Source organism: Aulonocara sp. 'chitande type north' Nkhata Bay, linkage group LG7 (genome assembly GCF_057382095.1).
Source record: "Aulonocara sp. 'chitande type north' Nkhata Bay isolate Kocher_YH1m ecotype deep benthic linkage group LG7, A_spYH_male_GT1.1, whole genome shotgun sequence".
NCBI classification, from domain to species: Eukaryota; Metazoa; Chordata; class Actinopteri; order Cichliformes; family Cichlidae; genus Aulonocara; species Aulonocara sp. 'chitande type north' Nkhata Bay.
The window spans coordinates 38,079,634-38,098,697 of NC_141350.1; the positions used below are offsets into that span (position 1 = coordinate 38,079,634).

Consider the following 19,064-nt stretch of genomic DNA (forward strand, 5'->3'; position numbering starts at 1 on the left):
TAGATTATAAAGCTCAGCCTTCTTTCTGATACTTCACATTCTGGTGTTGTAGATCAACACAGTTTGCTTTATGCACTGTATTCACAAGTTTAGACCACATTGGACCAGCTAATGGCCTCTATCAATAAACTGGCCCTTCAGTTTTACTGTCATTACTGCTAATTCTGTATTGTGCTCCAACAGTTACTAAATTCTAATGGGACACAGAGCAGATTGTATCTTTCCTCACAGACTTCCTTTTAATCTTGACAAATAAAATAACTTATCTATGATATGCCTTTCCATTATTTTGAGATCAGACCGGTAAATGTCAGCAAGCTCCATATTTGGTGACAATCAGTATAACGATACATGATTTTTTCATGCTTATGAATGAGTCAAAACGTGACCTGAATTTAATTCAACTGCTCAATTTGAGCATGCGCATCTGGCACGGGGTGTGTTACATGACCGCCCAGGTCGCAACCATAATGCTACCTCTGATTGGCTGAATTTCTTCCCAGTTATTGCTGTTTTACTGCACCTACATCCTACACTGAGTCGCCATCGAGGTCCAAAGATCACTGCACTGTTCAAACAAGCTCTGAGTTGCTAGGTGGAGGGGTATCCCAGCCCAGTTCTTCCTGGATGAACCTGAAATCTCTACTGTAGGCACCTCTCCCACCACTGGGTACCTGGATTGGTACCTAGCGTGGGTTAACTTTGTCAAAGGCGGAAATAAAAGGAAACTTTAAAATCTTAAAAACCTCTTTTTTTCCCCAGCCTGTGCTTGTGTGTGAGCAGGACTTTGAGGACAGAGGAAATCATAATTTTGTTAAGGTATGTGGCTGATTTTCACTTCAGACCGTGGAAGTGTGTTTGATATCCTGAATGTCATTAATAATAATCACAAACAAGCTCACAATTTGAACCCTTGAAGTCTGACCTAGATTTCCGGCCAGGTCAGATTCACAATAGTTTGGACCGATTTAATATTATTGTGAGTGAAGAAATATTAAATGAAACTTAACACAGTTTGTTGGCTTCTTTTTATGCTTGAAGATTCCATAAATGTATTAGGTAGCATTAGAGGTTAGTGTCTAACCTCTGACTCACTTCATTACTGTTAAATTGCTATTGATTTCACTGTCAACATTTCCTATTCTCACTTTTTCTATTCAGAACTTTACTTTGCAAAAAGAAAACATGATGAAAAATACAAACAGTACTTGTATGTTATAATGAACACTTAAGGGTGATGAACAAACCTGGTTGACTGGCACAAACGGTTAAAACAGGAGTGGTTTTATGTCTTTATAGCTTAGTAACACAAAGTCTGGAGAGTGGGTGTACAGTGCAGTGAAATGTATTTGCCTCCTTCTTAATTTTTTTTTTGCACATTTGTCACAGAATAATTTTTTTATGTTAGACTAGGATAACTGAGAATGCAAATGGAGTTTTTAAATGATGATTTTATTTATTAAGGTAAGCTAGCCTATGTTGCAAAAGTAATTGCCCCCTAATCATAACACCAGGTTGTGCCACCCTTGTCAGCAAGAACTGCAATCAAGTATTTGTAATATCTGAGAATGAGTCTTTCACGTGGCTGGGGAGGAATTTTGGCTCACTCTTCTTTACAGAATTGTTTTAATTCATACATATTGGAGGGTTTTTGAGCATTTTGAGTGTGCTTGAACTTCATGGCACAAACTTATGGCTATATTCTCCCTCATTAACATTTTTTTCTAGTAGAATGCAGAACTAATACTTCCATCTGTTACAGCAAGTTGTCCAGGTTCAACAGCCTAGATAACAGCAAAAGCAGCCACAGACCATCATGCTACCACCACAGCAATATGTGACTGTTGGAGTGATGTTCTTTTTATGAAATGCTTTGTTAGTTTTACGCCAGATGTAACAGGATATATTTTTCAAGTAAGTCCACTAAATGTTTTCCCAAAAGTCTTGAAGATTGTCAAGATGTTTTTGGCAGGTTTGGGACAAGTCTTTGTGTTGTTTTTGGTCGGCAATGTTTTTAACCTTGGAGCTCTACCATAGACGCCATTTTTGTCCAGTCTCTTGTTGTTGAATCATGAACATTGACCTTAACTGAAGCAGGTCAGGCCTGCAGTTCTTAAATGTATTTTTCTGGATTTGTCTGTGGCTTCATGCAATCTCTAAGGAATTTTGCTAGGATGCCCACTTCTGGGAAGGGTCATCATTTTAAAAATTGCATTTTGTATTTACTCTGTCTAATTTTCAAATCTTTTTACCCTATATCTATATAGTTCTATTTAGTAGTAATAAATAAAGTATAGATAGATAGATATAGTATGTAGATGATAGTAGTTGTTTACTACCATCATCAGCACTGTTTTGGTGAAAGAATAGTGTCTGTCATCAGTCAGTGGCTACTCAATATATCAACAAAAGAAAAAAAGAAAAATAAGGAATTGAACATATTGCATGTAAAACTTTAAGCTTTTATTAAGCTGTCAGAGCTTTTAAGGTTGGTTTTCTTTCATTTTTTTTTTTTACAGTGAATCACAATTCTACTTAAACATGGCCTTCCATATATTAACTGATTCCCTCTTGCTTTTGCAAGTTTCTCCTTTCACTTGCTTTTTCGATATATGTAAGCCACAAAGGAACAACTGTTTGCCTAGCTACATAGGTCACTGTCATAAAAACACATGCATGCTTTCCCTAGGTTGTAAAACATGGAAATACTGAGATAAAGATGGGATCTGTAGTGTCACGCTTTAACCGGGTACGTGGAAAAGGGAAAAGCGAAGGTAAGCTCTGATGCATGCAGAATTTCTGCTATGCGCTGAATAACTGTTATGTTTATCAGGGTTTTCTTGTTTGAAAATATTCCTGGACTACTGGGTCTTGAAACTTTTGTAAATTTAAGTTTTAAGTATGAATTGGAGTAAACATTTTTTTCAGAGTAGACTTTTTTTTTCTTAGCGCTCCTTTAACTTATTGTAAACTCTCGCCCTCCATATTTTATTTTCACAGAGGAGAGACGTTTAAGAGCTAATGACAGATCTTTCAATTTATCTCATGGCTATGCTGTAAGTATAAAAACAAATCTTATTATGAATATTCATTAAATACCATGGATATAAGAGACTGTTTGAAAGTCGTACTGAGATCGAAAGCACAGATTGCTACTTCACTGCAACATTTACAGACATACTTAAATGCTGTCAATCACAAATGTATCTTTGAGGGGTTTTTTGGGTTTTTTTGGGTTATTTTGTTTTGAAAATTACATACATCTCAGAGACTGATATCTGGAAATTTCCTCTACTTTAGAACAATGCCATCAGGACCTCCAAATACAGCATCTTCACCTTCCTGCCGCTTAATTTATTTGAGCAGTTCAGAAGACTTGCTAATGCCTACTTCCTCTTCCTTCTTATCCTTCAGGTATCTCTACAGAACCATCTCTGCTTATTGTGCAAACATTATAAAATGTCCATAAGTAATGCAATTTAAGTTTATTTAGCTTGCAGATGATCAAGCTAAATGATCATTGTACTAAAATAGTGTATGTGTGTGTGTGCCCACAGTTAATCCCACAAATCTCCTCTTTGTCGTGGTTCACCACAGCCGTCCCTTTGGTTTTTGTGCTGTCAATATCGGCAGTCAAGGATGCCAATGATGACATAGTAAGCAGAAATTATAAAAATTGGAAACAGAATTGAAATCGTATTTAACTAAAAAAGAATCTCACTCAATATTAGGGAAAAGAAAAAATAAGGAACTAAAATCTGATTTGTAAGCAAACAATGTTTTCTCTTGTATCAACTGAGCAGAACAGACACAAATGTGACAGACAAGTGAATAACCGAAAGGTGGACGTCCTCATGGATGGCCAGTAAGTCTTTGGAAACCCAAATGAAAAAAAGAACAACTTTTGTGTGAAGAATTATGCAGTGTTTGGATTCATTTCTGTTTTATGTCTTTGTTCCTTTTCCCAACAGACTAAAAAATGAAAAATGGATGAATGTTCAGGTTGGGGACATAGTCAAACTGGAGAATAATGAGTTTGTCACAGTAAGTTTTGGGAGGCTATAGCAAAGATTTGAAGAAAGTGAAAGCAATTAAATTCAAAAGCTTCAATCTACTGGACCGTACTTATTGCTTTCATTTCTTAGGCAGACCTTCTGTTGCTGTCTAGCAGTGAGCCCCTTAATTTAGTTTATGTGGAAACAGCTGAATTAGATGGGTGAGTGTGGAGTACTGTGCAAAAACCTGTGTATGTTAGCATAATGGCTAATTTCTAACAATGCCTTACATTTCCCTTACCTTTTTCATGTCCTCTTGGTCTCCCCCAGAGAAACCAATCTGAAGGTGAAACAGGCTCTGACTGCAACCGGAGAGTTGGAAGACAACATTGAGGCATTGGCTGCCTTTAATGGTGAGAAGATACAGAAACAGAAACAACAGAAAAAATACTCTTGAATGAAATTTTTACAGTACATTCCTGTAAATAATGTTTTTGAGGCTATGTCTATAAAATCCCAATTTCAAAAAAGTGATGACACTGTGCAAAAATATACAATGATATGCATTATCATGATGCAACAAAATTCTTCTGCCCTCAGCTGAATGTCTCTATCCAACTTATGCAGAAAGCTAAACATTAAATGGCTTCAGTGAACACTTAGGAGACTGTGTCACATTCTTCAGGGCTTTACTGATTTGCGCCATTTGTAAATTCTTTCATTCTTTTGTAAAACTGTAATAACAGAAATAGAGTGCGGTGTATTTAGTCTCCATACAAATACACAAATGGTACATTCAACATTGTTGTCGTGAGTAAACAGCCACTACACAATCTCAACATCAACAATACACTGGCATCACATGTCTAGAAATACAGCTAACACCATACGCTGGTATGTTTCATGCTAACAGGCTAAACAAAGCACCAACAGCTAGCTTACACTAGTAATGTAACAAACTTTTTAAACACAAAAGAAAGTCATCCCTTCACTGAACAAGGTACTAATAAGTGAGATCAATCAATCAAATTCACCACACTTACCCATTATGCCTTGTCAAGAGTAATAGATGCAGGAATTGTCAGAGACACAGAGAAATGGACCTTCCACTAGATAGCAGGCTTTGCCATGAGAAGATCAGGAAAAAAACACATTTACTGACACGTAGATGCAATTACTTACAGAACAATGACTATGATTTGTCATATAACAAACTTATAACACACCTCAGAAATACCCACGAGACAGAATAAAAACAGATCAAATTTTTAAATTGAGACTTTTTACAATTTCATGAATATTTACTAATATTAGTAGCACTGCATTAAAATCAGGCATGGTTCTGTCAATGAAATTACTGCACAAGCTCAGGAACATTTTCAGAAATTGCTTTTTCTGTGGCCAAATTCAAATGAATTTTCAAGTTATGTTTGAAAAATAAAGCCCCATCTTCTGTATTAAAGAGGAGAGTGCTTGTTCAGCAGCAAATACAATTACTGCATACTGTATCAAGTCGGATAGAGGTACATTAGTGAATGGGAAATTGGCAGCTGCACATCAGGAAAGGCACCACTGAGGATAAAAGGTATAACCAGGTTTTAAAACAACATCCCATCCAGATTGTGTCTTTTTCAAATGATATGCTTTGCATATTTTAGCAGGATGCTAAACCTCATACTGCATGGCTTCAAAGTGGAATAGTTTGAGTGTAGTTTATCTTGCTTACCAGCTCACCTTTTTTTAAATAAATGCTGACTTCTCTACTCTCCTTATTCATTCTTTTATTTCTTTCTTGATACTCTAAATATACTTTTATGAGGAACGCTATCACTCACAATGTCCTTTAACAGTAACCTACTGTACATAGACTAATAATTACCTGTGCTGTAAAGAAGAAGGGGTGGATCTTTTTGACCAGGCAAATGAATTACAACAGAAATAAAAGGAAGAAATTCAAACTAAAGCAGACATTTTATTCCAGGCTTGCAAGGGCCTTTCCAACCATTGGTGCCCTAGCTAGTATGTCACACTTTTTCCTGCCCTATGAGGCCCATGCAAGTTGCTCCCATCACATTCAAAATGACCCAAAAATTATGTTAGAGAACTTAAAAGATTGACACATTGAATTTGAATTGTATTCTGTGAATGTATTTATTTTGAGTATTTTTTTAATTTCTGCAAACAGCTAGACTTAAGGACGTGGAGCTATATGTGAGCTTATTCCCTTGAAACCTGGGAACTTTAATCCAAAATCTGTTGCTGACACCTCTGTTTCTCAGGTGAAGTGCGATGTGAACCTCCCAACAACCGTCTGGATAAGTTCAAAGGGACCCTGACAATGAACGATGACATCTATGCTTTGGACAATGACAAAATGCTGCTCAGAGGCTGCACTCTCAGGAACACTGAGTGGTGCTTCGGTTTGGTCATTTTTGGAGGTATGCTAGCTCGCTAGTAGTACTGCAGTTGTGTACAGTTTGCAATGGACAAGATTCTTTTTGGATTTAACCTTTATGATTTACTCTGATAATAATGTAAATACACACAGTAAAGTAGAGGATGGATGGGCCTCTTGAGTAAAGTGTGCGAGGGCATCCAAAGGGTGCATGTGTTACACATTAGACTTGTTAAAGTGTCCAGCTTTTGAAAGTGAAATAGCCTAACTATTTATATTCACCTGCATTGTAAAACCAGTTGTAGTGGACCTATATAAAATGCTATTTTCTGTTGTTGTTGTTTTTAGCACAATTTATTAGCTAAATTAGGAATTTAATTTGGAAAGAATTTAACCTCTGAATCTTCCTTCTAACCAATCAGACTATAGAAGAATTATCTTTAATGTGTCGCACTAACTGCCATCTCAGTTACTGTTTTGTCCAGAAATAATTTGTGAGTACATCTATCAATTGGCACATCTCTTTTTGAGGTACAGGTTATTACGGGACTCACAAAAAGTCTTTCTGAGAATCAGCTTCAACCAAATTCACACATTTGTTAGAGGTTTCACAGTTTCTATTATAGAGGTGAGGGTCTCTTCCTTGTACTAAAGTCTACTACAGTGTGTTGTGTAAAAGCAAAAAAATCCCTGTATTTCTTTTACTACTTTCTCCTACTACTAAACAGTCTGTAAAACTTCTAAAAACTGTAACTGTCACACCAGTATTGTCACCAGTGTGTCTCAACATGACAACATGAACCTCTACAGGTCCTGACACTAAGCTGATGCAGAACAGCGGAAAGTCAGTATTCAAACGGACCAGCATTGATCACCTGATGAATATCCTTGTATTGTGTGTGAGTTTATAGACACGTACCTTTAACTGTTTTAAAGATGACTCATAATATATATTACGTTCATAAAAACATTAATTACTCACATGCAGATTTGTGATCTCTTTACTCTATCAGATCTTCGGTTTCCTGGGATTTATGTGTGCCATTATGGCCATTTTAAATGCATTCTGGGAAGCAAGCGAGGGCTCTTTGTTCACTGTGTTTCTTCCTCGCGAAGCGGGCATTGATGCTCATCTCTCATCATTCCTCACCTTCTGGTCTTATGTCATCGTTCTTAACACAGTGGTACCAATTTCTCTCTACGTCAGGTAAGTTTCAGCACAGAAAACCTTGACAATTGTTTCATGTTTTGACCAACTGACCAATTTTTGCTACAATATTAGCATGGAAGTCATTCGTCTGGGAAACAGCTTCTTCATAAACTGGGACAGGAAGATGTACTATCCTAAGAATGATACTCCAGCTCAGGCAAGAACCACCACACTCAGTGAGGAGCTAGGCCAGATTAAATACATCTTCAGTGACAAGACTGGCACTCTGACACAGAACATCATGACTTTCAACAAGTGCTCCATTAATGGAAAAGCTTACGGTGAGCAGCTTTGCTTGTGTAAAAATTAGTGAGGCAAACGGAAACAAGCATTGGTTGAAAAAGTGATTTTTAAGGTATATTTATCTTCTATTAAGGGGACCTCTATGATTTCTCTGGACAAAGAGTGGAAATTACAGAGGTGAGAGGAAAACAGATGATTACTCTGTTTTTGAACTTTGTTTAAAGAAAGTATTGATCCAACTTTGTTGTTTTGGCTTTTCTTGCAGAGGACAGAGAGAGTGGACTTCTCCTGGAACAATCTGGCTGATCCAAAGTTCAGCTTTCATGACCACAGTCTGGTGGAGATGGTGAGAAGTGGAAACCCTGAGACTCAGGAGTTCTTCCGCTTGTTATCCCTGTGTCACACTGTCATGCCTGAGGAAAAGAAAGAGGGTGAGGGGTCCCCTAAAAGACATCTTTTATTTAATAAAACTCTTTAAAAGCCGTTGATAGCAGAACTGCTTTGCAGCAAATGTCCTGATAATTGAATGTTTTTTTTAATAGAACCTAGTCTTAAATAATACAGAGTGACTGTTTTTCTTTTTTTTTTAATTGCCACTATCACTATTTAAGGACAATTTCTCCATTATATGTGTAGGGCATATAAAAAAAAAAAAAACCCAACAAATTGACTTTTATAGTCCTCAAATGCACAATTTTCACATTTTCACTTACCACTATCGTTTATAATGTTTATGTTGTAGGAGAGCTCAATTATCAGGCTCAGTCACCTGATGAAGGCGCTCTGGTGACTGCTGCAAGAAACTTTGGATTTGTGTTCCGATCACGCACACCAGAAACCATCACAGTCATAGAGATGGGCAAACAAGTCATCTACGAACTTCTGGCTGTTCTGGACTTCAATAATGTGAGGAAGAGGATGTCAGTGATAGGTGAGATAAAGGGGCAGCAAGATGTTTAATTTCTAAAGTTTCTTTTTATCACAGAGAAGATATTTATTAATTTTCTTTAATATTTTATTAATTTTCCGATTAACCTCCTAGGACCTGCCGTCCACATATGTGGACATCACATTTTGGGTTACTTAAACCAAAATACTCAATTCTGCTCTACAAGGGCCTGATATCCACTTACGAGGACATTATACTGCTACTATATAAGCGCTATATAAATCCAATCCATTATTATTATTATTACTGTTCCATCGAAATTTTAAATGAATATCCTCATATGTGGCTCTCATTTTTCTTAGAAACTAAAATTAGGTAAAAAAAAAAAATCTGCTAATTCGTTGTTTTTACATTTATCAGGCCCCAATCAGCCCAAATATCAAAGAGAAATTAAAAATGCATGCCGTGGAAGAGTCCGGGTCTTAGGAGGTTAAAGATCTATTTACATAATATTATAATTAAAAATATAATTTAAAAATATTGTCTCTCCATTCAACTTTTTATTTTATAACCTAGGACCAGCTGCTCAGTACCTACCTGTGATACATTTCTGAATAACATAATTGTAACTTTCCGTGTCATTTACAGTGCGTGGCCCAGAGGGGAAGTTGACTCTATACTGCAAAGGTGCAGACACCATCATCTTGGAAAGATTAGACCCCTCCTGTAACAAACTGATGAAGCTGACCACAAATCACCTCAATGTGAGCGATCCAAAACTTATACCAGCAGCTTGAAGCTAAAGTCAGAAGTATTTTTTTTTAATTAATTTCATTTATCAAACAAAAATAGGAGTATGCAGGTGATGGCCTCCGTACACTGGCTTTGGCCTACAAGGATTTAGATGAGAGCTACATGAAAGATTGGACACAGCGCCACCATGAGGCCAGCATCGCCATGGAGGAACGTGAAGAAAAACTTGATGAACTTTATGAAGAGATAGAGAAAGATATGATGGTTAGTCCAAAAACCTTTGCCATGTTGCTAGATAGACCGACCACAGTTTGCTGGTTGATTGCCTGTGAGTACTTTGGCAGAAATGATACTTGATTTTCCACTAGAGTTACAGTTAAATGTGCATCTTTAACTATCATTTGCAACAAAAGCAAAGGATGGCTTCATTGCTTTACTTTCTGCAGCATCAGTTTAAATGATAACTACATTTGTGGCTTTAGTTGTTGGGAGCGACAGCTGTGGAGGACAAGTTGCAAGACGGTGTGCCACAGACCATTGAGCAACTGGCTAAAGCTGACATCAAAATCTGGGTGTTAACTGGAGATAAGCAAGGTCAGTGTCAACATACTGTGTAATCTATTTAAACCACTCATTTCAAAATGGATAAATAATACTGCCATATGATATACAGTTAGAAACATGTATTACACCAAAGTGACTGAGATTTTTTTTTGAAACAGAGACAGCAGAGAACATTGGCTATTCCTGTAACATGCTAAGAGAGGAGATGAAGGATGTCTTCTTTGTTTCAGCAAACACTGCTGAAGGAGTCAAAGAGGAGCTACTGTGAGTCTATTAGAAATTTAAACATACTTAAAATAACTAAGAAAGTTATGACCATTATTTAATTATGAACAAACTGACACATATTTTAAGCTTTTTGTTACCGTGCTTTCAAATAAACAGCCCATAAAATAATAGAAACTGTCATCTTATTTTTTAACTAACTATCATAAGCTAATTCTAACATAAAAAAAATAAGTTACATAAAAATCTGACTTAGGATAAAAATAATAGTAATGAAGAAAAAGAAGAAGATGGGTTAAGAGTTGTAAGACTTTAAGGTTTTTTAAAATATATTTAAAATAGTTTATTCTGTCCAAATATTTTCAGGAATGCTCGAAGGAAAATGTGTCCAGAAGCAGCAGAGGAGCCATCTGTGACTACATCCCGCGGAGGCCTGTTTTGGGTTGAGAAAATGGAGACTGTGCAGGATGAGAAGGTGGATGGAGAATATGGCCTAATTATAAATGGGCACAGTTTGGTAAGAAGCTGCTGAAGCCACAAGAATTGTTTCTTGTGTTGTTCCTTCTCACTTGTGCTTCCATGTATTAATCACCCAATGTTATGTTTGAAATAGATTTTATATGTGTATAGAAGGTGCTTAACTTGAGGTATGACTTATTCTGGTTGTGATATAAGCTGCCACCTGTCTGCACATGGACCGCTCAAGTATGTGATTCTGTTGAGAAATTGCTCTCCATGCCTGGATGAGTGCAGCCTGCAGCTGAGCAGCGATCATCGGTTGTGGCTGCCTCTGATAAACACATCCAATAGCATGTTAGAGGCAAGTTTAATAGGAGACATATCAGGACAAAATGCTGGCCAAAAAATTGTCTGGTTATGCTCCTGATCCTGAACAGGTTGTGATACACTGGCTGAGTTGTGGCGGGGGTAGTCCTGTAAAGTCAGCCACAAACAGGATGCTGCTGCTAGAATGACACAAGCTCAGAATTACTTCATCCTGGTACTTCTACTTGGTACTTCAGCTTGCCAGTAGTATAACCTTAGTCAGATTTAGCCAGTCGCAGCACGACAAACGTGTTACATTCACTGTTTTGTGTGTGTGTGTGTGTGTGTGCTCTGAGACCAGTAGTTTAAGAATGCAGTAAACTGCACCAATTCTGAAGTGTGCAAGTAATTAAAACGAGTCATCCAGATCTGAAACCTACCTACTCACAGAATTTTTTTTAAGTGATTAAAATGAGAAATTTCCAGAATGTTAATTTAAATGTAACTGGCATTAAACATATACACTTTGGAATTTAATATTTTTATACTACAATGATTATTCAAATTTACCTGCCTTAAGAGACTTTCTTTTTGGTGTCCATTTTGAGGTGATAAGGTTGTGCCAGGGAGGCTTGGCAGATGACCTCATTGCACTACTGTAATCCCTTCTTCTCTTCATCATCAGGCTTTTGCACTGGAGAAGAACTTGAGGTTGGAGCTGCTGAGGACAGCATGCATGTGTCAGACAGTGATTTGCTGCAGGGTCACTCCTTTGCAAAAGGCCCAAGTGGTTCAGCTGGTCAAGAAATACAAGCAGGCTGTCACTCTTGCTATTGGGGATGGAGCCAATGATGTCAGCATGATAAAGGGTAACTGTATTTTTGCTACAACTAACCAGCTGGGAAATATGTAGCTACTGTTATTGATCCTGGCCGTTTTATTTCTTCCTTTTCTGTGTGTCAGCTGCTCATATTGGTGTAGGTATCAGTGGACAGGAAGGCATGCAGGCAGTGCTGTCCAGCGACTTTTCCTTTGCACAGTTCCGTTACCTTCAGCGCCTCCTGCTGGTGCATGGTCGCTGGTCCTACATCCGCATGTGCAAGTTCCTTGGATATTTCTTTTACAAGAACTTCACTTTTACCCTTATGCATTTCTGGTACGCCTTCTTTTGTGGTTTCTCAGCACAGGTGAGACATATGCATTGTAAATGTATAGTGAAATGTAAATGTTTATATGCAGTTTGAGAAAACAGAAGGAAATATAGTAAGGAAGAAAAATGAGCAAAATAACAAAAAGGCCAGACAGCCAGACTGCAGAAAAACATGGATATACCGGTCAGTTGCTGATTGGCTGCTGAAGCCCTGTTTTGGACAGGTTAGAGTGCTCAGTTATCGGTTTATGCTAGCATCTTGTTTAGCAAGCTGCATTCATGGACTGTATAGCTGCATTGCACAGACACAGCAAATCATTTATCCGACTATAATTTAAATGGGTGATTATTATCACAACTCAGGCTATCCTGAATGGTTGCCATGAAGGAGGATGCAGGCTGTAAACACCATGCTGTAATGCATTTTAATAAGGTACACTATGGGAATTTACTTTTTTGACCCAGCTTCAAGGATCTACAGTTTTTGGCCCTTTGTTGCATTGGCTTTCTTTTCAGCCTTAGAAGTTTTCCATTTGCATATAATATAAACTTACCCAAAACAACACAAAAACAAAGAAATAGAGAGAATTTTAAATAAATAAACGTAGAGCTGAAACTAAACTTTTCACAAGCAAAAAGCAAAACTCTGTAGTCAGTCATGGTGTGTTAATTATTTATCTAAACACTGTTGTAGTTTTTGTGCTGGGAGATCTTTTTTTAATGATTTATCTCTATCTCAGACTGAAAACCAGTTCCTCACCAACAATTCCAGGACAAATGTATATAAGTAAATTCATATAATTTCTTTAATGCTACATTCATGCATATTCTGGTTATCTACAGACTGTGTATGACGAGTGGTTCATCACCTTCTACAACACAATTTACACAGCTCTTCCTGTCCTTGGCTTGAGCGTCTTTGAACAGGTATGTGTAGCCAGCATAGACTGGTAAGTCTAAATATCCCACCTTAAATTTCTTTCACATACAAGGACGAGGGGAGCAAGTGAATCAGCGCTCAGGGCCCAGAGACTAAGCAGGTCCTAAATACACCATTTATTCATAAATATACACTATTTCAAAAAAATTATTCAACATTTCTCACACACTGAGGTGCACCTCTGCCCTGCTGTCGATTACACACGTCGCCTCCCAATATCGTTCTTCTTGCTGTTGGGACTGGGTCGCTGTGTTACGCTGGCTGGTCCGTCGCTAATGTCCCGTCGCACCCCACGATCAGGCAGGCGCTGGCTTGCATGTGTTTCTTCCTTCCTCCTCTCTGAGCTCACCCTCTCCTCTAACAAGGTTGTTTGGTGGCTAATATCCCGCCTCAGGGCACGCCCACACTTCAACAAGTGCCTACTATTGTCCGCCTAGTCCACACTGGATTAAAAGGATATCGTGCAACAACACTAAAACATGCAATATAAATATCAGAATAAAACCATTCAAATAAACTCAGTACTCTATGCACCAATACACACTATGATCAAAACAACATAAACCATTAAACAAACACAAATTTCCACTGTGTGACATATGCAGCAGAAAATTATTCACAATGTTTAGTTTTTTTTTTTAATGTCATATCCCAGTGCCTGCATAAACCAGGCTTTCTCATCTCTTCCTTTAAACCCTGTTTTCTGCAGGATGTAAATGATCGCTGGAGTTTACAGCACCCTCAGCTCTACACTCCAGGCCAGAAGAACCAATACTTCAATAAGAAAGCTTTTGTGAGGCGTGTGATGCACAGCTGCTACAGTTCCTTGATCCTCTTCTTTATTCCCTGGGCTTCCATGCATGACACAGTCAGAGATGACGGAAAAGACATTGCCGACTATCAGTCGTTTGCTTTACTGGCACAGACCTGCCTGCTTATAGTGGTGTTTGCACAGGTAAGAAATACAACTCTTGTTGTCAGAAGCATTATAGCACGCTTGGCAATGACATATTAGCCTTGGAATAAAAGAAAATGACAGCGACGTCGCAACACTGTTCGTCCTCTGTTTCTGTAATATTTTGCACTACAAATCAGTGAACAGCTTTTTAGATGTGTAAACATATATTTGTGGGATTGCCTTTTTAATTTATATATGTATGTATCCCATACCACAGTATAAAATTATACTCATCTCAGTCACTGAACACATTTAAAAACAATCATTTTTTTCAGCTGTTTCTTGACACCTATTACTGGACAGCAATAAACCAATTATTTGTGTGGGCAAGTATTGCGGTCTACTTTGCCATCACTTTCACCATGTACAGCAGCGGCATGTTTTTGATCTTCACGTCTGCTTTCCCCTTCACTGGTAAGTAGATCTGCCATGGAGGCTGCTTGCTGTGGTCCACTTGATTTTTGAGAAATTAAACCATATCAAGTTATTTGGCTGATTGATACAGTGTAAATAGGTCAGCGTTTCCACGTATTCCATTTTTTTGTGGATTTAGTGTTTATCGCTTACATATGCACATTATAATGCTGTAACTTACAACAATTCTTTTACTTTGTTTTTAATTGCTGGTCCAATATTTGTTTGGATTCCAGGCACAGCAAGAAACTCTTTGAACCAGCCTAACGTATGGCTCACCATATTCCTGAGTTCGCTCCTCTGTGTCCTGCCTGTGGTAGCATTTCGTTTCATTCTCATACAGCTTCGTCCTACCATCAATGACGAGGTGAGAAAAATATTAGATAGACATTAAAGCCATCTTGTCTTTTAGGCATCTTATGTGTAGGAGTTGGTGGACCGTAAATAACGATGTGAACTGATGTAATGTTGTGCAAAAAACTAAATAAATATTAAAGTCATCTAACTTGTTTCTTTCTAGGTGAGAGCTAAGGCGCGAAAAGAGGCATTGCCAGCACCTGCTCCTCGTCGCACACTGAAAAAGCGCATCACCAGGCGGTCAGGCTATGCTTTCTCACACTCTCAGGGCTACGGTGCTCTGGTAATGTCTCAAAAATTCCTGCTGAAAGGACACATGAGAAGACTAGCTCTGTTTGACCACAGAGATTCTCCCATGGTTCAAAATCAGCCACAGCACTATCGCACTATTACTGAGGAGTCAGAGTCACAGAGCCCATAGCCTGGAAGTTTGCAGGGACTGAAGCACTTCATATATATATATATCATAATTCTGAAGCTGAATCAACAGTCATGAGAGGATACACAGGGTAAATTCTGCTTTCCAGGTCAAACTTTTACACTTAAAACCGAGTCAGTATAAAAAAATCATGGTGTTTTACAGTGCTGTGCAAAAATCTTGCATCAATCCTCAAAATGGGAACTAGGTGTGTTGTGGCCATTTTTGTTGAATGTTTATAAAATGCAATTTGTATTCATTTTTGTTTTTTCTTTAAAGGTGTAAGAATATTCTGACCTGGTTTTGTTATGTAAATTTGTAATTAATTTTATTGGAGAAGCTTTTGGAAAGTGATTGGTTTATTAGCTTATGGACCCTCCCATTAATCAAGAGATTAAGAGCACCCTGGATGGGTGTGGTAAAGAGGTTTTTCGTTTTTTGTTTGCCAAATGTCAGATGGGAAGACGGGAGGGTTACAAAATGATTTTTTGACCACTTTTGAAGTTGTTAAAGCAAATTAAGTTAACTTTCGTTTAATTTTAAGTTTTAAGAAGTTATTTGGCTGATTTTTGTTTATAATTTTCCACGAAATAAACGGCATATGATTTTTAAGCAATGGAGTCAGAAGTGCGTTCTAAAACAAACCTCCCGTTGCCACCCACGACCTTTTCTTGGACTTTTTTGGTGTTTGGAACGTAAAAGGCCGCGACAAGGTGCAACAGTTTTTTTTTAAACTTAAACACAAATACATGGAAATACACTCTATACAGCAAAGGGTTTGTACACTTCTAACAAGCTTGAAAGTCAATATCTGTATGACCACCTTTATTCTTCAGCATTGCCTTAGCTCTCTTAACCAAGCCTTCTTGTAGTTAAGTCATCTTCAGGAATAGTTCTCCAATCTGGACATTCAAAGCTCTTCTTCTCCATCAAGATGATCTCACACTGTCTAGGTCTGTGCTCCAATCTATGATTGGTTTTGTTGTTGTTGTTGTTTTTGATACTCTGACAGTGTGTTTCACATCATTTTCATACTGGAAATGGTGGCTCAAAATGTGACGGTACTTTTCTATGTTCATAATTACATAAATTGTCAAAGGTTCCCACTGGCACTGGTTAAAATCTATCCTCAAACCATCACAGAGCATCTACTGTGTTTTACAGATGGCTGTAGACCTCTTTACTGATTCCACTGTGCATATTGATGACATTTAGTGATACTGATACTGATTTCATTTGGATTCATTAATCCATAAAACCTGTTGTCACTTACTAAATTGAGTAGTTTGGCATAGATTAGCCTTTTCCCACCTGTTTTCCTTTCTTAACAAAGGCTGCTTGAGAGCCAATCTTACACTGAGATCATTTCTGATTAACCTTTAGTGAACAGTGGATGGATCACCTGAAGAGCCTGAGGTCAGGTCTTTGGTGGGTTTTCTCCCTTATTTCTTAAGTTCAGGATTTTCAGGTACTGTTCATGTGTCGTAGATAGTTGGTTGACCTGTCACTTCTTCTTTAGTCCACCATTTGTCCAGGTTCATTCAGTTAGGTTTATTTTAAAAAAAAATCATTGGTCAGTGTTAACTGGCAAACAAAATGAACAAAAATATTCGTCTGAAAATTGTCAGGCACAAGGACAGGACTGAATGGGTGAAAAAGCAAAGAAAAACTTTGAAAGAGCATCAGAAAGCCTGGGGAATTATTGCTCAAAACATTTCAAATTTATTTTTTTTTAAATTAAGAATCATATGGTATGATTGATTTAAAGGTCTTAATTGAGCCAATGTTGGTTTGGTAAAAAGGCTTTATGTTTGATCTGTTAAAAATATGTTAATGTTAACCTGAAATTAGTTAAAAGAGACAGAAAAATGTGACATTCTTCTTGGTTTCTGTCCTACGTTGTTTTCTTTTTGTTTATTTTAAAATGTTGAACTTGCCACCAGCTGAACTGAAACAACTGGATTATTATACTAATCTTTACTGCATGTTTTTTCTCAGGTGAAATGTCACATGTTAATCTGAACAATTATCAATTGGTGATTTAATTTGAATTGAAGTCTATTATACTGTTTTCTTTTTAGGTATAATAAATTTTTACATAAAGATATTTGAACATTGTTTTATTGTTCTTTTCCTTATTATCTATTTGTTCATTTAACATTTGGTTCTTGATTGTTTAGGCACTAGCTTAAGCTCAGCATCTTCCAATTACAGCCAGGGGTCAGTGTCGTCTCTGTAACTGTGTGTTCACATTTTCACAACATTCGAAATAGAGCCTGCAAAGGCTGAAGTGTCATACTGGGGAAAGATCGGGGTCACCAGGCAACACATTTGAATTATAAAATCGACAAATTTTGTTGCCTGTGACTGAATTTCTCTCTTCAATAAAAGAGTTTGTGACATGGGAGGAAAGATGGGAAGAAGCAAAAATACACACTCGCGCAGTTTTGTCTGTCAGAATGAAGTGACACCTTAAAGGCTGTTTAAATATACAAGTACTGTAGATTTATTGAAACATGCATGCAATAAAACTATACACACAGTTATTGTATCAGAGAACAGAATTGTCAGGATTTGCAAGAGGCCCAAAAATGTGCCAATTTAAAAAAACAAATTCATAACCTGACCTTGTTTACGAAGCACAGATTCACACAGATTCTTTTGCAATATGTGTGCAGCTGTGTGTATTGTCCCCACTTATGTTACGACCCGGCTCAAAAGCCGCAACATAAAAAAAAGGAGATGAATAACAGAGTGTGGGTGAGAAGAGGTTTCATCCTAAAATGGAAAACCAGGTTGGCTAAAATGGCTGGTGCCACCAAGGCAAAGACTAGTGGACTGCCGGAAAGCTTGCCTCAGGTATGCTTTTATCCACACCTGACTAGGTGTGGCCAATTAGCACCAGCTGAAAACACTGAGACGATTAAAAGCTGCAGAGGGACGTAACATCCCTCACAATCACGTATTTCACTAACACTTCCCATTGTACACAAACACAGCTGCATTCATCTCACAACTGCAGTGTCCTCTGAGACGGCGAGCAACGACCTCACTGACAGAGGGCTGTTCCAGTGTGGCACAGATCCAGAAGAGCTTTTAGTTGGCTTATAAAGAAACAGGTCAGTTTGTACTGCCTGGGGCTTTATGGAGCAGTGCATTTCTTTTTAAACATAGAAACCGAGGGACTGCATAGAAGACCAAAAATAAGTAGACAAGAAACATGTAGACCAATAAAATAATTATTAAAGCCACTGAGTGAAGACATGACGAATAAATTAAAATCTTTTGAAAGTCTCCATGTTAAATTGTATTTTAACACTGGAAATCAGTTTGTATTACACTGATAAAACTCTGCTCATGTAGCTTCCTTCCTTTCCACTTTAACCCACACTGACTGCTCCTCCTTTCGTGGCCATGCAGCGCAGCCAGCATGCTTGACAGTCCAGTGAAGGTCATCGGAGGATCTCACTGTACAGAGCAGGGAGAAGCTCTTGCATGTTATATTATTAATAGCCTGCATGTATGGCACACCCTAACTATGACATGGCATTATGACTATTAACTTGGTCATTCTTACATTTTGGAATAACTTAGAAATTGACCCTTCATCCCATATCTTTAAATAATCACGTAAGAATAATAAAAAACAGTAGTAAAGCATCAAAAGAAGCAGGGTAAATCCTTTACCCCATTAATATTTATTGAGCCAGACATAGCCAACAGTGCTGGTTTAAAATGGTCTAAAATGGAGGAAAGAAAAGAAAGTGGAGTGAAGGGAAAATACATAC

At 37.7% G+C, this 19,064-nt stretch overlaps 1 protein-coding gene across 1 annotated transcript; it reads left to right on the forward strand.

The window, feature by feature from the left end:
* Positions 1–584: 584 nt before the first annotated feature.
* On the forward strand, positions 585–17,373 carry LOC147325668 (phospholipid-transporting ATPase ID-like). The gene is made up of 28 exons (XM_086300286.1): positions 585–819; positions 2,690–2,774; positions 3,001–3,056; positions 3,301–3,414; positions 3,558–3,656; positions 3,804–3,865; positions 3,972–4,044; positions 4,146–4,216; positions 4,326–4,408; positions 6,275–6,433; positions 7,201–7,289; positions 7,404–7,597; positions 7,673–7,881; positions 7,977–8,020; positions 8,109–8,274; positions 8,586–8,774; positions 9,381–9,496; positions 9,585–9,749; positions 9,968–10,079; positions 10,208–10,313; positions 10,641–10,791; positions 11,725–11,908; positions 12,003–12,226; positions 13,033–13,116; positions 13,839–14,084; positions 14,363–14,501; positions 14,738–14,868; positions 15,022–17,373. The coding sequence occupies exons 2-28, from the start codon at positions 2,720–2,722 to the stop codon at positions 15,277–15,279; spliced, it is 3,579 nt and encodes a 1,192-aa protein (XP_086156412.1). The 5' UTR covers positions 585–819; positions 2,690–2,719; the 3' UTR covers positions 15,280–17,373.
* Positions 17,374–19,064: the final 1,691 nt, after the last annotated feature.

Coding starts and splice junctions, on each gene's coding strand:
- LOC147325668 (XM_086300286.1), top strand. CDS start 2,720: ATGGGATCTGTAGTGTCACGCTTTAACCGGGTACGTGGAAAAGGGAAA. Junction 4,217..4,325: donor GAAACAGCTGAATTAGATGG/GTGAGTGTGGAG, acceptor GGTCTCCCCCAG/AGAAACCAATCTGAAGGTGA. Junction 6,434..7,200: donor CGGTTTGGTCATTTTTGGAG/GTATGCTAGCTC, acceptor GAACCTCTACAG/GTCCTGACACTAAGCTGATG.